Source organism: Thrips palmi, unplaced genomic scaffold (genome assembly GCF_012932325.1).
Source record: "Thrips palmi isolate BJ-2018 unplaced genomic scaffold, TpBJ-2018v1 HiC_scaffold_2, whole genome shotgun sequence".
Lineage (NCBI taxonomy): Eukaryota > Metazoa > Arthropoda > Insecta > Thysanoptera > Thripidae > Thrips > Thrips palmi.
The window spans coordinates 12,140,350-12,159,092 of NW_023144629.1; the positions used below are offsets into that span (position 1 = coordinate 12,140,350).

Sequence of the window (18,743 nt, forward strand, 5' to 3'; positions counted from 1 at the left end):
ATCATGCATAATAAGTGCATACTTATGCATTGAAAAAGTCCTCAGGAGTTAAGTGTGTCGTAGGGGCGCTTACGATCAGTTCGGCCTCCTTTGAGGGTAGTGTTACGCCTTAGTTTACCAATGAAACTCAACTGTGTTCAAAGAGACACCCTGTTGACACCATCAGCATCGAGAGTGGGAACTATTGCTCCACTAACCCATCAATGTCCTGCGCGTGGTGAACTGAACGTGCAAGTGTACGTTCATGCTTCATTTACACTGTTAAAGTTTCCTGTCACGTTACGTCAGCAATCCACTAATGGGCATTTGACCACGAATTGCCATTGCAGGACTTTGACAACGTTCCGTGGCATACTTTAAGGGGGGACCCTGGTGAAACTTTCAAGTAGGCTTCAAAATAATCCCAGGAAGTTGAAACTTTGCTTAATTATTAGGTTCATTATGGTGAGTTCCCAAAACAAAATTCAATTCAAAATGTTGAACGGTCTCTGAGAAAAGTGGCTTTTTTGTGTTTTTTGGAGCGTTGGGGAAAAATCTTCCTGCGTCTTTCATTGGGACGGAAAGTCTTGAAATTTTTTTTGGGTTATCCTAAAGATGTATAGAAGAGATTTTAGTGACGGAATTTTCAAATTCAACTTCTGTCCTGAGATATGAGTTTTCAAATTTTCACATTAAAAAAAAGGGATTTTTTTCCCTTTTTTCAAACTTTTAGGTGTGTTTAAAAAAAAAAGTAGGGCTGATATCAAGATTCCATCACTAAAATATGTCGACAAGTCATCAATGAATAGAGTCCATGCAAGACGACTCATGTCGGTGTCAACCAGGAACGCAGGAAGTCTTTCTACGACCAAATTTTTTGTCGACTGAGCAAAGCTGTGAAGTTGAGCGTAGAAGCCAACGACAGCTGATCTCAATGTTATTTTCTTCCAAATGATAAAGAAACTACCCACTTAGCTTAAAGGTGTTCAACCTGTTGAGTCTGAAACCTTCTATGCACATTTTTATCTATGAACTTTGAAAATACAATTTATTGGAATTTTGGCGGTTTTTTCACCAGGGTCCCCCCTTAATAAATTAAGCCTTAATTGTTTATGTTGCAAACTTTGTGCATGGAAACAAGATGATTTTACTGGTGAAACTGCAGCCAATTGTAACTGCTGACTTTGAGGGAGTGGACATTGAAGGAGTAATGTGGAAAAGGAAAGCAGGCACTCGGAATTCATCAACACTTCATTCATCAACAATTCATCAACAAATTACAAGACGGTGACCATTGGTATGGGTGTAAAGTTCATTGCTGCAAGTGATTTATCCAATCAATTCTTTATTTTACTGTTTTTTTATAAATCAATGCAACATGATTCGGAGATTTCCATAAATGGTGGGAAGAATCAGTGGATTTTTTTTCAGTGGTGTGAAATAAATACTAGTTTGTTTTCAACACACATGCGCACAAGAACGTCAAGTGATGACGCGATACAAAGTACTAAACCAACACAAAAACGTGCCGACGTATGACATCACACACACACACACACACACACTTACAATAGCGGACAGGCAAAGGAAAGCCAACGACTTGAGAAAGAAAGAATGTGGTTGTCACGAAGGCGGATGCCGTAAAGACGTCAGGTGACGTTTAAGGTGTGATTTCAGTTGATCCACTCGGCTAAATTCTTTGTTGCAAACAGTGCATTGCATACGGGGCTCCCCAGTATGAGCCTTTAGGTGTCTACGGAGGCCGCTAGCAGCAGTGAACCTGTTATTGCAAACGACGCATTCGAAGGCCTCACTGAGAGTCCAAACGCTATGTGTATAGCGTCAATTGGTGCAATGCAAAAGCATTGCACATGAAGTGCAATGCCTTCTTATTCCCATGCATTAGCTTAGGGCATTTTTGGGACGTATTGCACGTAAGGTGCAATATGGTTGTCGTATTGCACGTGTGGTGCGATATCTCAGCTGCATTGCACTGTTAGAAATTCTGTCGTAAATTAGCGACAAAAAAGTCGCTAATTTTCATAGCGACGGAAATCGTCCTTAAACTACTTCGTCGTAACTGAACGACTAAAACATCATTTCTCTACGACAATGTCGTAATCACGATTACATATTTTGACACCTGAAATCCCCGAAAAGTTGGTGAAAAGTTACAATTTTGCTTACTTATTTACGATTTGTGTCGTCATTTACGATTCAAAACACAAATTTACGACAAGAGTCGTAAATGTACGACTGAAGTCATAACTGCACGACATATTCCAAAGATAATTTACGATTGTTCGTAAACTTACGATTAAGTCGTAAATTTACGACTTAATTCGTTTGAAAACGAAACGTGTCGCTATAAAAATTAGCGACAAATATGTCGTACATTTACGACTCAGGTCGTATATTTACGACTTGAGTCGTAACAAAATATGTCGTTTAGAAACGACATAATTGTTCTACAAAATGTCGTAAATTTACGATTATTTTTAACAGTGTGCACCATACGTGCTATACTCATAGCGTTTGGAATCTCAGTGCTTCTCCCTAGAATGGATTGCAGCATGACCTCGTAGACCACGTCGTTCGCTAAAGGCTTTGTTGCAAATGGTGCACTTGAAAGGCCTCTCCGCTGAGTGAATGCTCAGATGGCTTTTTAAACTACTTTTTGCAGAGCAACGTAAAGTTATATCGCTATTCCTATCGCTATTTTCCAGAAGGTACCTGGTGGCGAGGCTAGCGCGCTCTCCTATGAGAAATTAGGTGTGGAGGGGGGGAGGGGAGGAGAGGAGGGGGAAGGGGAGGACAGAGGCATGTTAAGCTGTCATTTCAATAATATAAATCACTTTCTCCATCCATTAAAAATTGGTTATTCATTACCTTGTTTTTTGTCTTTTTGAAAAAAATTTAAATGAGGAGTTGTCTGGCGCAGCCCACTATGGCATATAAGTTACGTTTAGCAGAAACCAAAGACCATAAAACAGAAATGTGATCAATCCCAGGACAATTACAATACACGATAGTAAGTCGAGATTCTCAGTGGAATATTACCAGCAGAGAAAGACTTGATTAGGAGAACAGTGACTAACCAATTAATGTTGTCTGTATGTGAAAAAAGGTCAAGAAGTAAAATTGTGCCAACAAAATATTTTTTTGTAAAACTTCGTACAAAACTATGATCTTAGGACACACATCAAAAATATCTCATCAACGAGAAATTAAATATTAAAAAGGAATCAAAATGAAAATTGTGTCAGGATAACATAAAAATTAAGCTTTAGCAGCAACAGCAGCTTTAGCAGCAGCAGCTTTGTGAGCTTCTGTAATAAAAAAAAATATTGTACACATATTTTTTAAAAACTTCAAAAAACATATCTTGGTGACTCACAAGCATTACCGAGGCTTTTTTCCCAGACGGAAATAATGGACTCCTTCTGTTTGAGCTGCTCGATGAGTCGTAGCTCCTCCCTTCTGCCATAATCTGCATCAACCATTGCCTGGTGCATCCTCAATCGTAACATGGGGTCTATTTCAACAATATGCATCCATCGGACTATTTGGTCTAAGCACGCCTCCATACAATCTTTCTTTGCTTGCAAGAATGCCCTGCAAAGAAACAGATAAATTAAATCGTGAGAAATTTCCCTTCAAGAGGACCCATCCCTCTTGACATTATGGGACTTTTTACCTCTTTTACCCGTAAAAAAATTGAGAGGAAATAACTTGACACTTATTTAAAAACATTTTAGACTGGGCAGTTTCAGAAATGTTTTTTTTTTTTTAGTCCAAGAAAATGTTCAGCAGGTAAACGTAAGATCTTACATGCGTTCAGAGGGAAATTTTTGTTCAACAAATATAAGAAAAACTAAAAACGAAAGACAGATAGTGAATGAATTTGCCAGAAATGCAGACAGAAATAGGGAAAAATATTTAATAGATTTTGAAAAAGTCATGAATACAGAGGAATTCATTTCTGTTTTGCAACCAATATCAGTTGCTCCACAACCAATTCAAGGTCAAACTAGCCTGATATTTCCATGAAACGTTTGTAAAATGCTAGTGAAAAGTTACTTGACTTAAACCCTTGGCCAAAAGTGAAGGTTTTAGGTGAAATTTTGAGGGCCCTGTCAGCAAAAGTTTCTTGACACACAGGTACTTACTGGTCAAAATGGTACATGGAGGTACATGCACTCTACAAAAAATGTCCTGTCAACGCCGTTATTTTATTACCAATATTTGCTGTTATGCAATTCACGGCGTTTGCTGTGAACTAGTTCACGGCGTTCACTGTGATCTCGGTTACAGTGTTCACTGTGATCTGGCCACAGTAAACGCCGTGAATTGGAGCCTGATTTGCAGTACTTCGGTGCTTAGCGGCGTCAAACTCACAGTGTTTACTGGGGGCCAGATCACAGTGAACACCGCGAACAAGATCACAGTGAATCCCGTGAGCAGATCACAGTAAACGCTGTGAATTGACCTACAGTGAAAACTGGTAATAAATTAACGGCATTCACAGGACATTTTTCGTAGAGTGTGGAGGAGTCGACAGCTTTAGCCCTGCCTTTGCCGCGGACTTCCTTACGCGGAACTCGCGCTCCCGCAGTTTCTCCCGCATTTCCATGTAGGTATATTTGGCAATGTGGTGCTCCACCACCTTCTGGACGACGGCGGCTGCCAGAGGGGGGTAACACCCCTCGCCAGCAGGTCAGAACGCATTGCTTCTTCCGCCTCCTTCATCTGCTGCTTACTGCAGGAAATCACTGTAAAACACGAAAGTGAAGCAACAGTCAATATCGTGTTCACGTCGATTCGGAGATGGCGCCGTACGGATAGGCCACCCTTCCAGCTCCAGCGGCAAAGATGTTGCCGTGCTCCAGCCCTAGCGCAGCGGGTCCCTATCCAGCCCACGTAGCTCGAGCCACTCGGCACAGCGCACAACGATGTGGCATCCCCTTCCGGATGTGTATGTACGCGATCGACAAGGTACACTTCGGACGCCGCTTCCTGCAATAATTTTAGCGATATCGCTATGATATGGGGATGACGATATCGCTATGGTAAGGGGATGGCGATATCGCTATGATATGGGGATGGCGATATCGCCATAGCTAGCATTGTCGACCTTGCAATGTCAATTGAAAATACTATGCTCGCTACCAGGGAAGGAACTAGCTTCCTATAATGCGCCTGCGCACTGCGTGTCCGCCCATTTCCAACGTCCCAATATTGGCCTTTCTCTAGTGAATAGTACGAAGGTAATGGTTTAAAAGGGTGAATGATAGTCATTTACATTACACATGTTATTATTTGTTAAAATTGCGCCAATCATCGAAAGATGGGCAGGGTCGGACACTCATTGTAAAGGCCACCTTCACGAACCAGAGCCGCACGGCTCTGTCACGAACCAATACCAACACCCTCGCACTCTGCGCCTCATGAACGATCATATAACTTGTTTTCAACGGCATCGCGTACACTTACGTATCTACAGTACATCCGTCCATGGTGGTTCAATCAGCGTACAGCAACTCAGCAACAGAACTCTATGCGCCTCGCGTTACTCCACCTTCCGCCTAGCCGGAACTTGTAAAATTGTAAACAACAATCAGTAGCGGAAATAGGAAGTGCGGTTGCGACAGTGCAGGCAACAACGCGAGGGCCCCAGTTATACCAACACAATGTGTCCTTTGTGAACGCTGGAGGGCAGTCTCGAGGAAGCCCCCTCAGAGGGCATAAACGCTGAAATGCAGCATTCAATCGTCTTCAAATAGATTTCAGTGATGTTTAATTTATATTGTCCTTTGGTCGGAGTCCTTTATATTGCCTGACTAATGTCACCGACCTCGCCGGAGTATAGACAAACCAACTATATACATCGACCGCCTGCTGCCTTAGGGGCCGTTCAAAAATGACGTCACACTTTTAAGGGGGGAGGGGTCCGGAGAAATCGTGACCAAATGTGACATGGGGGAGAGGGGGATGAAGGCATTGTGACATCACACTTTCAAGAAGTGTAAAATTGCCAAATATGAATGGAGTGAGCCACTAAAAAATAAACTGAAATCAGCAATCCCCGCCTACTTCAGCTTAAATTGTCACTGGCTTGGGTATTTTAACTGCACTTTCCTCAGATTTTTCCGAACAAGTTAGCGTTAGACCAGATTCGACCGGATTTTCAAAAATACAATCAAATTGTTAGAAATTTCCAATTAAGGCACCTCATTAAGACGATGTAGTCGCGTATTCCCGTTGCCAAGAATAATGATTTGGACAATGTGACGTCACGGGGAGGGGAGGGGTGAGTCAAAATAGTGACCATTTGTGACTATAGGGGGGGAGGGGTCAAAAAATGAGCCTAAAAAGCGTGACGTCACATTTGAACGGCCCCTTAGGTGAATTGTTGTTGTTGGTTGATGCCAAGTATAATTCAAGAATAAATATTGCCAAATTGATAAATGATGAAATCATGTAGCGCCAATGCTTCCAGGGTGGGTTGGACGGTGGATGGCGCGGCGCCTCCGGCCATAAACAACCGACTACATACATAGACCGACTGCTCCATGTACGCCGCCGCAATTGAGAATTTTCAACTTGACAAATGTTAGTTAGCCGAAACTATTCTTTGTCCAGTTTTAACCCGTCAAATGCGAGCTCAAAGTATTCCGACCGATCGGGAGGCGGCGTAAGACATAAGGGGCCGTTCAAATGTGACGTCACGCTTTTTAGGCTCATTTTTTGACCCCTCCCCCCCTATAGTCACAAATGGTCACTATTTTGACTCACCCCTCCCCTCCCCGTGACGTCACATTGTCCAAATCATTATTCTTGGCAACTGGAATACGCGACTACATCGTCTTAATGAGGTGCCTTAATTGGAAATTTCTAACAATTTGATTGTATTTTTGAAAATCCGGTCGAATCTGGTCTAACGCTAACTTGTTCGGAAAAATCTGAGGAAAGTGCAGTTAAAATACCCAAGCCAGTGACAATTTAAGCTGAAGTAGGCGGGGATTGCTGATTTCAGTTTATTTTTTAGTGGCTCACTCCATTCATATTTGGCAATTTTACACTTCTTGAAAGTGTGATGTCACAATGCCTTCATCCCCCTCTCCCCCATGTCACATTTGGTCACGATTTCTCCGGACCCCTCCCCCCCTTAAAAGTGTGACGTCATTTTTGAACGGCCCCTAAAAAGTACGTACCTGGTCGAGCAAGAAGAGTCGCTATCGCTCAGCCAAACTTTTCCCTTCACCCCCTCCACTTCCTTGCGGTTTGGTTGGATTGGCTAGTGATACCGTCATTCCTTTGTTGGCTGATTCGAATTGCCACTGCTGAGGACTCTGCACCATCACTGGCGGTCGCGAAGCGCCAAGGCACACTGCAAGAAAAAGTGTGAATAGTACAACAAATGTACAACAAAAACTGTACAATAAAAGTACAACAGGGATTGTAGAAAGTACAACGAGAATTGTACAAACCACAACGAGGCCTGCACTGCCCAGCACTCGTCATGCCGGTTCCATTGTACTTTGTACAACTATTGTTGTACTTTGAAAGTACAATAAAAACCTGATAAAAAAATTTCCAGAAATTTGTGTACTTTTGTTGTGGTTATTTCCTGCAGTGCACAGGGTCGAGAAAGACGCAACAGGTTTATTAGCTTCAACCATGTCTGCTGATGAAGATTCAGAGAAAACTAAATATGAGAGGAGTGAATCAGTTTTCAGTTTTACTGTTTCCAAGAGTAATTGGTGGAATGCCTTCTACCAGCCAGACAAAAAGAATTTGAAGGGAGGCTGGGCTGATAAGCTAAAGGCCAAGTTCAAGCAGCACAAACCTCAAGGAGTTTTTTGCTCCCTCGCTCCGGAAGGAAATTCAGTGGTGCATCCGAAGGCAAAAGGAAAGTCTGGTTACCCCTTCAGTGGACGGATGCATTGCACGTCAACTGTGTGCACAATGAGGTGGTTCCTCATGATCGAGGATTTTGATGAACTAAACTCCAATTCGTCGAAAGTACACATCCACGTTTATGGTGAGTAGGTTTGTTTCATTTCTTCGTTGTCTTCGGGTCATTCTTCCTTCACTTGTCTTGACTCTGATGTCACGGATTTGAAACTCGAGTCCCTACACTTGTCACCTGAGAATTTAGTTCTAACATTATTTGTATTCTGTTTATTATATTATTCTGAATAAAATTCAATACGCTTTGTTTAGAATTTTTTGGGGTGAAATGTGCTATGATTTGTGTTAACTACTAAATTACCTTGATTCTAATGATGGTAGGAACTGTCTGCATTAAAAATCAACAGAAGCATTCTGCAGAGTGAAGCTTTCGCAGCAGGTGCCTACCTAATCGTGAAAAACGTTATCAGAAAATATCAAAGTCTGGCCCTCTATTTATTGGTCAAAATAATAATTCTTGCACGCATAACTTTGAAGATTGATTCTTTTAACCGATGCACACAAAGTAGTGTGTAAATCTTGTAAATATGCCACTTCTTATGCACATTTTTCTTTGGAAAAATTTAACTTGTGCAGTTTTTCTGCAGGCCTCATTTTATAAATATTTATTATATGTGTTGCCACAACGTCTTGCTTGATTTTTTTTGTAACGTTTTGTTTTAGGTGAAGGGATCCACAATCACACCAAAAGCAATCCTGTAAGAGCAAGTAACAAGGGCAAGCAAAGGAAAGAATTTAAAGACAGGGTAGAAGCAAAGGGTGCTGCCTCCACCTAGAGGGATTTGCTCTTGGAAAAACTCAACAATGAGAAAGGTGCTGCAGAACTGAATGCGGGCAATTATGATGACGTCCCCACAGTGGAAGCCTTGAGACAAATGCTGAAAGAAAGAAAAGGTGAGGATGACCTGCATAGAAATCCCTGGATCAACCTAAAATTGAGAACCATGGCGGTAAATTTGGAACATGGACAGAATAGTGTGTTCACATTGAGTGACACACCATTTCAAATAGCCTGGGCAACGGATAGCATGCTTGAGTATCTGCACACCATCCACAAAAGCACTGAAGTTGTAATAGGAAACTTTGACAACACAGGTATGAAAATTATGTGAATTTCTTTTATGTATTTGCAAACAGTACACTCGAAAAGCTTCTCCCCAGTATGCGTTCTAAGATGGTATTTGAGATGGCATCTTTCACCGAACTTCATTTTGCAAACTGAGCACTCAAAAGGCTTCTCTCCTGTGTGGATAAACTGATGGCGTTTGAGATTGCCCACTCGGCGAAAAGTCTTATTGCATAAGGTGCACTCGAAAGGTAGCTCCCCTGTGTGAACTCGAAGGTGCATTTTGAGATTACACCCTCTAGAAAACTTCCTTTTGCAAACAGTACATTCGAAAGGTTGGTCTCCCGTGTGAATTTTCACATGCGTTCTAAGATTCTTTTCTGTACGGAACTTCTTGTTGCACACTGCACAGTTCAGTGTCAATTGCTCTTCGTGGATCCGGGCATTAGTTTTAAGTTGATTTTCCAGAACAACTGTGCACTTTGGCAGTTTTAGCTCTACGCGAATTTGAAAATGCCTATCGAAATCGACCCTTCCACTTAACCTCTCATCGAATATCACAGTCTCGAAAGAGCCGACCACTGACTGAGTCAGTGCACCACTTCTCAGACATTCCCCGTCATCGCCTTTGTTTTCCTTTGCATCCCGCGACCACCTGAATTGCTCTTGGCTAGCTTGCCCATCTACAGGTTTCTCCCCGGTGTGAGTTTGTTGAGTGTGATCTGAGCCGTACTCCGCGCGAAAGTTGCTGTCAACCTGACTCTGTGCCATGATCATAATGTCGCAATAGGCCGAAACACACGTCAGCATTAAGACTTCTCTTCGAGGGCGACACAATGCAGCAGCCCTGTTTACGTATCGCTGGAGCGGCCTGTGGAGTTGCAGCTGAAAAGTTCTCGGCGAAAAAGACAGAAAGCTCCAGGTTCTTAAGAAAAACAGAAAAACAATCCAAGGACATCATAATAAAAGCCTTTTCATAAAGATAAGTGAAGACCAGGTAACATGAATCTAAGGGAACTAAAAGAACAGAACATTTCCAAGACGATACTTGCCTGTGTTTGGCCGAAAAATTCTGCGTTCTGGTACGCAGAAAACATTAAATGAAATGTGTGCCACGCCAAAGGTTTGAGGAGAGGAAAAATAGATCTTGTGGAACGATGAGAGCTGATGGCCGTTGCTGTCAAGCTGACTGCTGTTACGCTCTTCCGAGTAAAGCTCCCAGAAACCTGAAATTGAAAAATTATAAGGGGATAAAGGACCTCAAGTAAAAACAAAAGGTACGGTTGAGGAGTTCAATTTTTGTGCATGACAACACTAGTCATTTTTTCGGAGAAAAACCGGAATGCTTTGGGCTTGCGCCGCGTACGTAGGCCACCCATCGTCCACAGCATCTTCAACTCCACTAGCGTCACGGGAAAAGCCATTTTTATACCGAATAACAAGTGTCAAGGACTTGGGCACCGGCCATCTGTTGCTTAGACCCATGGCCACGTCCCATGTGAATTTCAGACAAATCCGAGGTGTTCGACCATTTTCGTCGAAAAAATGTTAAGGCTATACATCATGGTTTTTAACCGTTTTCGGACAAAAAATGAAAATGGCCCAAATTTGATTATATTGTGCTTGAGCACTCCCTTGCGACTCCTGAGACTGTTTCGAGGTCCATTTATACCTTAAACGGCCTTTTTCTGGCGAGAAACTGGAATGCTTAGAGCATGCGTCGCGTAGGTAGGCAACCCATCGTTCACAGATTCTTCGACTCAACTAGCGTCACAGAAAAAAGCCATTTTAACGCCAAATGAAATGCGTCAATGACCATTGGGCACCGGGCATCTGTTACTTAGACCCATGGCCTTGTTAAATGTGAATTTCAGACAAATCCGAGGTGGTCGACCATTTTCGTCGAAAAGGTTTTTTCACGTTTTGGGCTTAAAATTTAAAATGGCCCAAGTTCGAGTATGTTGTACTGGAGCACTCCCTCAAGATTCCTGACACTATCTCGAGTGCCATTTGGGCCCTGAACGGCCTTTTTCTGGCGGAAAACTTGAATGATTTAAGGCTGCTCCGCGTAGGTAGGCAACTCATTGTCCACAGCTTCTTCATCGCAACGAGCGTCACGCCAGAAGTCATTTTCACACCAAATAAAATGCGTAATTGTCCATTGGGCACCGGCCATCTGTTTCCTGGACCCACAGCAACGTTCTCGGTGAATTTCAGACAAATCTGAGGTGGTCGACCATTTTCGTCGAAAAAAAGCTAAGGCACATCATGGTTTTTTACCGTTTTCGGACAAAAAATGAAAATGGCCCAAATTCGAGTATATTGTGCTTGAGCATTCCCTTGGGACTCCTGCGACTATTTCAAGGTCTATTTCTACCTTAAACGGCCTTTTTCTGGCGAGAAACTGGAATGCTTAGAGCATTGCGCCGCGTAGGTAGGCAATCCATCGGTCACAGATTCTTCATTTCAACTAGCGTCACAGAAAAAGCCATTTTTACGCCAAATGAAATGCGGCAATGACCATTGGGCACCGGGCATCTGTTACTTAAACCCATGGCCTCGTTCCATGTGAGTTTCAGACAAATCCGAGGTGGTCCCCCATTTTTACCGGAAAAATGTTAAGGCTACATCATGGTTTTTTGCCGTTTTCGGACAAAAAATTGAATTGGCCCAAATTCGAGTATGTTGTGCTGGAGCACTCCCTCAAGACTCCTGACACTATCTCGAGTGCCATTTGGGCCCTGAGCGGCCTTTTTCTGGCGAAAAACTACCTACTGTAAGTTTGTGTAAGCACCGGTGAGGTAGGCTACGCGCTCTGAGCCTGTTTTACCCATATCTCCTAGCAGGTGCGATTCTGATGACCAGACCAGCCTCTCAAGTGCAAGTTCGCCTTGAGCCAAACCGGTGCTCTGGCACAAGCACTGCTCGGCGACGGCAGTACGATGGGTAGCGCGCCCACACGGGACTCGCACTCTACTCTAACACCAGCACGATAGGTTGCCTATCCACACGGGGCTTTGTGCGTCCGAAGCGCACACGCACCTCGTTCTGGATCTTGCCGCTTTGACGCCGCGCTTCAAAACTTAAGAACACACTCTCATTCCAAGTACGTGACATCACGTTGAAACGAACGTGACAGGATGTCACGTTCGTTTGAGCATTGTGTCACATTCGTTTAGATGTGAATCGGCCAAAACTTAGGTTGTTTACATTCAAACGAACGTGACACAATGCTCAAACGAACGTACTTGAAATGAGAGTGCACGTTTGCCTTCGGGCTCTACTACTATTGGAAATCGGGAACCCCTGTAAAATTGTTATATTATTTTTGAAGACATTGCCACTTGCTGTAGCGCATTTTGGAGATGCGTTATTAACCGTAATATGTATCAATTTACGTAAAACAGAGGGTAAAAATAAATCTCTTACAACATGCGTCACTCTGCCAGAAAAAGTGCGAGAAGTGCAACGAAAGTGGGGCGAAAACTGCGAAAAAAGTACGTACAACGAGGATTGTAGGAAGTACAGCGAGAACTGTTAAAAAGAACAAAGACGCCTGAAATGTACTGACTGCACTAGTGATACCGGTTCCATCACTCACCTCCCCTTCCACAAACAGTTGCAGCGTGCTGGCACCGTGGTGCGGCGACGCCTTGACGCACTGAACCACACTGGCACACTGGCGCTGTGATAGTGGCCAGTCAGCATGCACCGAGCGCGATTGGGAGGGGCAGGTGCAAGGGCAACAGTGGCGGGGGAAATCAGGGGGTAATGACCCCCCTCCCCCTTTTTTGGCAGAAGTTGGCTGCCTGGAAGGTGGGCATGTTGCGATGCATTTCATCTAAATGTAGGCACCCTTCCTTCCAACCTTCTCTTTCAAAACTTCTCTTTCTGCAGACCACACTGGTCTGCAGTCAGTGCACTTACTGCAATCGTACTTTGTTGGAAAATTCTGGTCGGGCATTGATTTATTTTCCAATTTATTTATTTACATATACTTTTGTGATGACATTTCGTTTAACTGAAGGTGATATGACTGTGCCTCTTCTGTTTATTTGTGGTGCATGCGATGATATACAGTACCTCGGATGTCCACCCTGACTCTGACTTATTCCGTGACTCATCATGAATGTTTTCGGAAAATCTCTTTGAAATCGGCGAGTCTTTGCACCGTCATATCTGCAATGTAAAAAGCACCCACTTTAGATAAAGTATTGTTCCAATAAGCAATAGCTTCAAAAGCGATTCAACTGCAACTGTTGATCAAGAGCAGGGGTTCAGAGTAGAATGTAGGACTTTACAACGGAAGGGTTAAAAAAAACCTTGTGCCATGTTTACCAATAATTGGTTCCATTTCATAACGAGGCTTCGGGTTTCGTGTCACTTAGCATAATCTTACCATGGAGATCTTCGAGGGACGGCTGGGTGCCGCCCAGTTCAGAGGGCAGGCACTCTGGCGGGACGAGGCTGTGCAACTCGGTGTAATCGCCACCTTTGTGAACCCGCATCTGTCAACCGAATTGGATCCAATTAGCTACTATCTCAGACGGGACGACGGACGTGAAACGTGACCCCGGAACTGGAACGAGCCAAGGGCCATTTCGCGCCCTTAGGGCGTTGCTCGATCAATTTTTGACGGATTAACACGTTTACGTCCGATGCGGTTTTTGTAATCTTGACCCAAAAGCCAAAGTGTACCCAAGTTAAACTCAGCACGTGCTGCCCGAAATATCTTTGGACTTGTCTCGACATGCCGGACACCACGCGAGAAAATAAGTTAAAGTAGGTGAAACTAACCGGTGAAGCACAAAATCCTATCTGTTGGAGGAACAAATTCTGGACTGAAGTACATTTAACAAAAATAAAATAAGATTTGAGAATTGAAATTTTGATTGAAAATGCCAAAATGCGGCTAAATTTAAGATCCGACCGGACACTGAGAATGAAAAAGTCTTGATCAATACCCAATTTTTGGCGAGGTATACTTAATCACCCAAAATTTGTGTGCAGAATATATATTCTTACCAAAATTTGAGCGAGAAAGAATACCTCACCCAAAATTTGAGTCGTGATTAGTGATTATGACCCTTTCATTCTTGGTGTAATCGCAGTGTGGCATCGAGACAAAAACTAGTTTTTTGGTCTGTGGAATTTTTCTATTTGGTCTATGGTCTAATGAATTTGGTCTATGGTGTAAATGGTGCGCCCTCCACATAAACGAGGTGGCCCAGACAGGAAAGAAAATGTTACCCACTGCCACAGACTAACCGGTGCAAGTACACTCCCACACTCGTTCTCAGTTTTTGTTTAAGAATGTATTGACGTTTCTGCGCATTAAGAAGCGTATTAACATTTTTGTTTGTTTTACAGAGAATATTGTAAATTTGATCTAAACAAATTTTTAATAAAACTATTGATGCGCACAAACGCCAATGCATATTGATACACACTAAATGTCATGGGACTTTTTTTGTCCCACGGTTTATGCAATTTTAAGCACATCCGACGCTGATACAATTTTGTTCCCGTCTGGTGACACATTTTGTCCGGCGCCAGCTGCAACTTGTACTTTCACTAGACAATTTGTCCCGCCTGGCGGACACAAAATTGCATCACCGCCGGATGTGCTTAAAATTGCATAAACCGTAGGACAAAAAAAGTCCCATGACATTTAGTGTGTAAAATGTCGATTGAAGGATGAGAGTGTAATAACCCTGGAATTATGAATAAAATGGTTTTCTTGAGGCCAACCGTTGCATACGTTGAATACTCATACTCACCCTGTCCCAGTCCTCTTGTCTCCCCATGTGACGCATGAGCTTTAAAGCTTTGTCTATGAGGCCCGGACAGTTCACCAGGTGAACTCTATCTCGTTTGATTGGAATACCGTCCTGCAAGTTAAAATGCAAGCAATTTATGCATTCAAATCGTGACAGCAAACGCCATAAAAAGAAGTCACTCTTGGAGCTTTGGAGTAAGGTCATATCAGTCCATGCTCTCTTGACCTTTACCATGGGGACCGCCTTTCCCATAAAACTCAAGTTTGAGTTATGAACTCTACATGTCTTGCGGTGAAAAGCTGCACCAACATATTATGAAAAAGATTTTCTTCATAATACAAACGAAAATCATCAAAATATCCAGAAGGTTCAGCGAATTCGCAAAGGTATGTTATAAGGTCAGCTGCTCCCATAGAATTTTCGCCATAATATAGAGAATCTTCACTAAACGCCTTTTAGAGTGTGGAAACCGGGTGCATACGTACCTCCATATAAACCTGCATCTTCTTTGGCATTGACCAGAGCATTTTGAAGAAATGACTGAACGTTACTTTGTCGAGATCATGGATCATAACAATGCCACCGACAGTGGGCTCCGTTAAAAATATGGTCTCCAAAAGCATAAGTGATACCTGCGGGCAAGAGTTTTAGACATCGTCTCAATTTCCTCAATGCAATGAGGTTGCACGTCTATCAAGGTTCCTTTTTAACTACCAAAGTCTCAACCAGATCGGAAATTTCCGCGCGAAAATGTTCCCACTGCAGTATTCACCTAATTAACGTATTCCGTATCTATTTTCAGGAAATAATTGTGTAAGTCCCTCAGACCTTAATAGGAGTTCAAGTACTTCTATTTGTACCTTGCAGACGTCAGCAATCACGTAATTCGTTGTGTCGGAAGTCCTAAGAGAATTGATGATAACTCGGCTGTTGTCAGGTGTCCGTCGTGGAACAATAGCAACCGTACTGCAACGAAAAAAAAGCAAACGTGGTCGTAAAGTCTAAGATTTTAAGTTCTAAAAATAAAATAAAAAAATAACGCTGACCACTTTGTCAAGTGCTCTGTGAAAAAAGAAATCTGTGGGTATCTCGATTCAGGGAAAGTCGAGTCACCCAATGACGAAATGAGATTGGGATAATTTAGAAACGTGGAAGTGGTTTGACCACAGGCGGAACAGTTCAAACTTCCCCATGTTACAAAGAAGTTTCTGCGTAAGATTCGAAAAAATGGCTATTTCGTAACAATATACAAAGAGTATTTTCCGCAACCTCCAGGGCAACTGATTTTCAGGATCACTCCCTCTTCTCCACGTCCTTCCTTATCGGTCAGGCGAAGAGGTTTGATGTCTCCACAGACAACATCGCACCGTCCGTGGCACCGCACAAGGCGATTGTGTGACGGCCTAGCCGCAACGCCAGGAGACAGCATATCTTACACGAATTATGAAGACTCCACGTTGTCTTGGGGCCCTACAAAGGAGCCCCTTTTGACGGGCCGTTGTGGCAGTGGACAAAACAAATACAGCTCACTAGGACATTTTCCGGCGGGCATTCCTAGCCCGTTCCGTTGCCATTGGCCTTGGGAGGAGGCTCTGCCGGCGGCGTTGCGTGTAGGCCGTCCACGCCCATGTGGCCACACTGTACTGTACCACCGACTTGAGTGTACAGTGCGACCGATAAAGCAGAAGTTGGAGAGCTAGACCGCTCGTCCAGTCTCCAACAGCAGTGTTATCAAACGAATGGAAACACTTGTGATTTTCATCGAATATTGTTGGGAATTGTTAGCGTCGCACGAGGTGTCCACGCATTTGGCACTGTTTGTCCAAACAAAGGATCTTATGAAATTCATCAACCAAACTAAACGGTAACTGAATGCTTACATTACATCGAGTATTCCTTGGATGTTGGGCAGACTTGTGTCCCAGTTGGTAAAGAAGTCTGGCATCTCTTTCCGACACCAGTAGAAATCCTTGGCGCACTTCTTGGCTTTTTCCAAATCATAGTCGCAACTGTGCACGAATTTAACAAGCTGAGCGTCTGCAACAGAAACGGACGAAGGCGTTATACTGGCGTTCAGGTCACTCGCTGGACACTAACACGTCGGACACTTATTGTCATCTACTTGACAGGCGCTCTTAAAAAGTGTGTGAGCACACTCCAAGGGGCCCGCCACTTCTTGCACTCATTGTAGGCGCTCAGCCTTTACTCACACTCAATTGTACATAATTTTGGTCCGTAGCAGACCCCTCTATTTTTGCTACCAATCTGTCCTACAATAACACAGGTGTACAGTGTGCACGCATGCCGTGCATGCTCTTTCTTGCAACATGGCCTGCCTCTGCCTATCGATTATCAGCGCCAACATTCGCAACACATTACAAACTATCAGAGACTTCAACTGCAAAGCCAATGGTAAGTTTGCTTGCCACAAATTTGACAAGCCGTTTTGAATGCCAAAATTTGGCAAGCTTTGGTCAGAAATCTTCATAAGCTTGCCAAATTTTGGTAAGCTGGGTGGTATTTACAGGCCAAGCTTGCCAATTTTTGGCATTCAAAACGGCTTGCCAAATCTGTGGCAAGCAAACTTACCGCCGGCTTTGCAGTGTTTACAAACAAAAGTAGCTTGTAACAACAATGAAGTATGAGCATACATCCGCTAACAAGGAAAATACTTCGTAATTTAAGAGCGATTTCTTCGTTTAAGAAACTAAGCCCATTGCGAAGGCTCTAAATTCTTCCGAGGGTTTTCAGCGTGCAGGCGTTGACTCTCTTGAGAGTCAACCATATAACTCGCATCAGTTTCCAGAGCGGTTAGACATTGTCCGGCGTCTTCTTCCTGAAGGTTTCGAGGAAGGAACGACTTCAGTGGTACACACCATAAATGTTTGTGTCCCGTAATTGCTCATAATTATGGACATATTTCAACATACGTAAATTAGTGAGGGTATTTCCATATTGTCCTTAAGTTTTCCTAAAATTGTAACTAATTCATGTACAAATTTGTACGTAACTTTCATTCGTACAAATACGGCCGTAGTTATGGACAAAGAGTCTAGAAGAATTCTCACACACACACACACACACACACACACACACACACACCGGGGGCGTCGGGCAGTCCCTCCGCTCGCACCCACTCGGCGAACTCCCGGAGTGCTTCCGCGTGGCTGCCGGTCAGCTGCTGGTCCCAGGCCGGCTGGAAGTCGTCGCCGGGCACGGCGGGCAGGTCCCAGTCCGGGCCGGGCTGTGTCCGCGCGGGCTCGGCTGTCGTCGCCATGGCGCGGCGCGGAGCGGCACAGCGTAGCGCAAGGACACGCGCACGGCGCAGACTGACTGAGGTAATCGAGAAGCACGTCGCGTCGGCGGCAGATGGACTGGCCGGCGGGAGGGGGGAGTCCTGGCCAGTCCGAGTGACCTCGCCTTGAGCACACTGATCGCGGTGCTGCCCCTCCCTCCCTCCACCCATGCCCAGCGCAGGACCTTAGGTCCTGATGATAGCCACCGGCCGGCTCACAGTAGGCCAGAAGACCAGTGGTGGAGGCGGTCCGGGTCCGGATCCCGGACGCGTTGAGAGTGCCTGAGTCACTTAATGGGCGTGTGACCCCACCAATGGATTGCTCTCCGAACGAGAAATCCATTGGTGGGGTCACACTCGGTGCGAGTCCTGTTTAGCGACTCTGGAGCTCAAGACGCGTCTTGAGTTTTGGCCGTCTCCACCGGCCTCATTCTGGTCGCACTGTGCGACTCTCACCTACACTTCAAGCCCTAAATGTAACCAGCCCAAGGGCTGCCATCCAGCGGAACGCCGAATACCCAGGCTAACTTAGAGCCCAACTCAGCTCATTCTGCACTCTTCCGCATCCCTGAAACTCCTAGTGGGCCACCCGAGCACTGGGGTTGCGCGATGTGACAGTGAAACTTCCGTTTCATGGCGAAGCGTTCAG

At 44.1% G+C, this 18,743-nt stretch overlaps 2 protein-coding genes across 4 annotated transcripts; both read right to left on the reverse strand.

The window, feature by feature from the left end:
* Window positions 1–3,166: 3,166 nt before the first annotated feature.
* On the reverse strand, window positions 3,167–12,845 carry LOC117646834. Of its 3 annotated transcripts, XM_034388089.1 has the most exons (7): window positions 12,621–12,845; window positions 7,592–10,245; window positions 7,194–7,369; window positions 4,528–4,751; window positions 4,149–4,176; window positions 3,386–3,594; window positions 3,167–3,308 (listed from the first exon to the last, which is right to left on the reverse strand). In XM_034388089.1, the coding sequence occupies exons 4-7, from the start codon at window positions 4,610–4,612 to the stop codon at window positions 3,259–3,261; spliced, it is 372 nt and encodes a 123-aa protein (XP_034243980.1). In that variant the 5' UTR covers window positions 4,613–4,751; window positions 7,194–7,369; window positions 7,592–10,245; window positions 12,621–12,845; the 3' UTR covers window positions 3,167–3,258. The 3 variants fall into 3 exon arrangements, with proteins under 3 accessions (XP_034243980.1, XP_034243978.1, XP_034243979.1); XM_034388087.1 differs by lacking the exons at window positions 4,149–4,176; window positions 7,592–10,245; window positions 12,621–12,845 and having other exon boundaries at window positions 4,574–4,751; window positions 7,194–7,484; XM_034388088.1 differs by lacking the exons at window positions 4,149–4,176; window positions 7,194–7,369; window positions 7,592–10,245; window positions 12,621–12,845 and adding an exon at window positions 5,473–5,872 and having other exon boundaries at window positions 4,574–4,751.
* Window positions 12,846–12,982: 137 nt separating this feature from the next.
* On the reverse strand, window positions 12,983–18,110 carry LOC117646832 (alpha-tocopherol transfer protein-like). The gene is made up of 7 exons (XM_034388085.1): window positions 17,902–18,110; window positions 16,680–16,836; window positions 15,660–15,765; window positions 15,285–15,431; window positions 14,800–14,910; window positions 13,419–13,527; window positions 12,983–13,198 (listed from the first exon to the last, which is right to left on the reverse strand). The coding sequence occupies exons 1-7, from the start codon at window positions 18,074–18,076 to the stop codon at window positions 13,143–13,145; spliced, it is 861 nt and encodes a 286-aa protein (XP_034243976.1). The 5' UTR covers window positions 18,077–18,110; the 3' UTR covers window positions 12,983–13,142.
* Between the last annotated feature and the right edge of the window lie 633 nt (window positions 18,111–18,743).

Bases quoted from the DNA above. Each gene is read 5' to 3' on its own strand.
- LOC117646834 (XM_034388087.1), bottom strand. From the start codon at position 4,728: ATGAAGGAGGCGGAAGAAGCAATGCGTTCTGACCTGCTGGCGAGGGGT. The intron at 3,595-4,573 runs GTAAGGAAGTCC...GTTTCTTTGCAG, and splicing joins TGCGGGAGCGCGAGTTCCGC to GGCATTCTTGCAAGCAAAGA. The intron at 3,309-3,385 runs GTAATGCTTGTG...TTTTTATTACAG, and splicing joins CGTCTGGGAAAAAAGCCTCG to AAGCTCACAAAGCTGCTGCT.
- LOC117646832 (XM_034388085.1), bottom strand. From the start codon at position 18,076: ATGGCGACGACAGCCGAGCCCGCGCGGACACAGCCCGGCCCGGACTGG. The intron at 16,837-17,901 runs GTGTGTGTGTGT...TTTCTGTTGCAG, and splicing joins GGGACTGCCCGACGCCCCCG to ACGCTCAGCTTGTTAAATTC. The intron at 15,432-15,659 runs GTACAAATAGAA...TCTTGCCCGCAG, and splicing joins TGATTGCTGACGTCTGCAAG to GTATCACTTATGCTTTTGGA.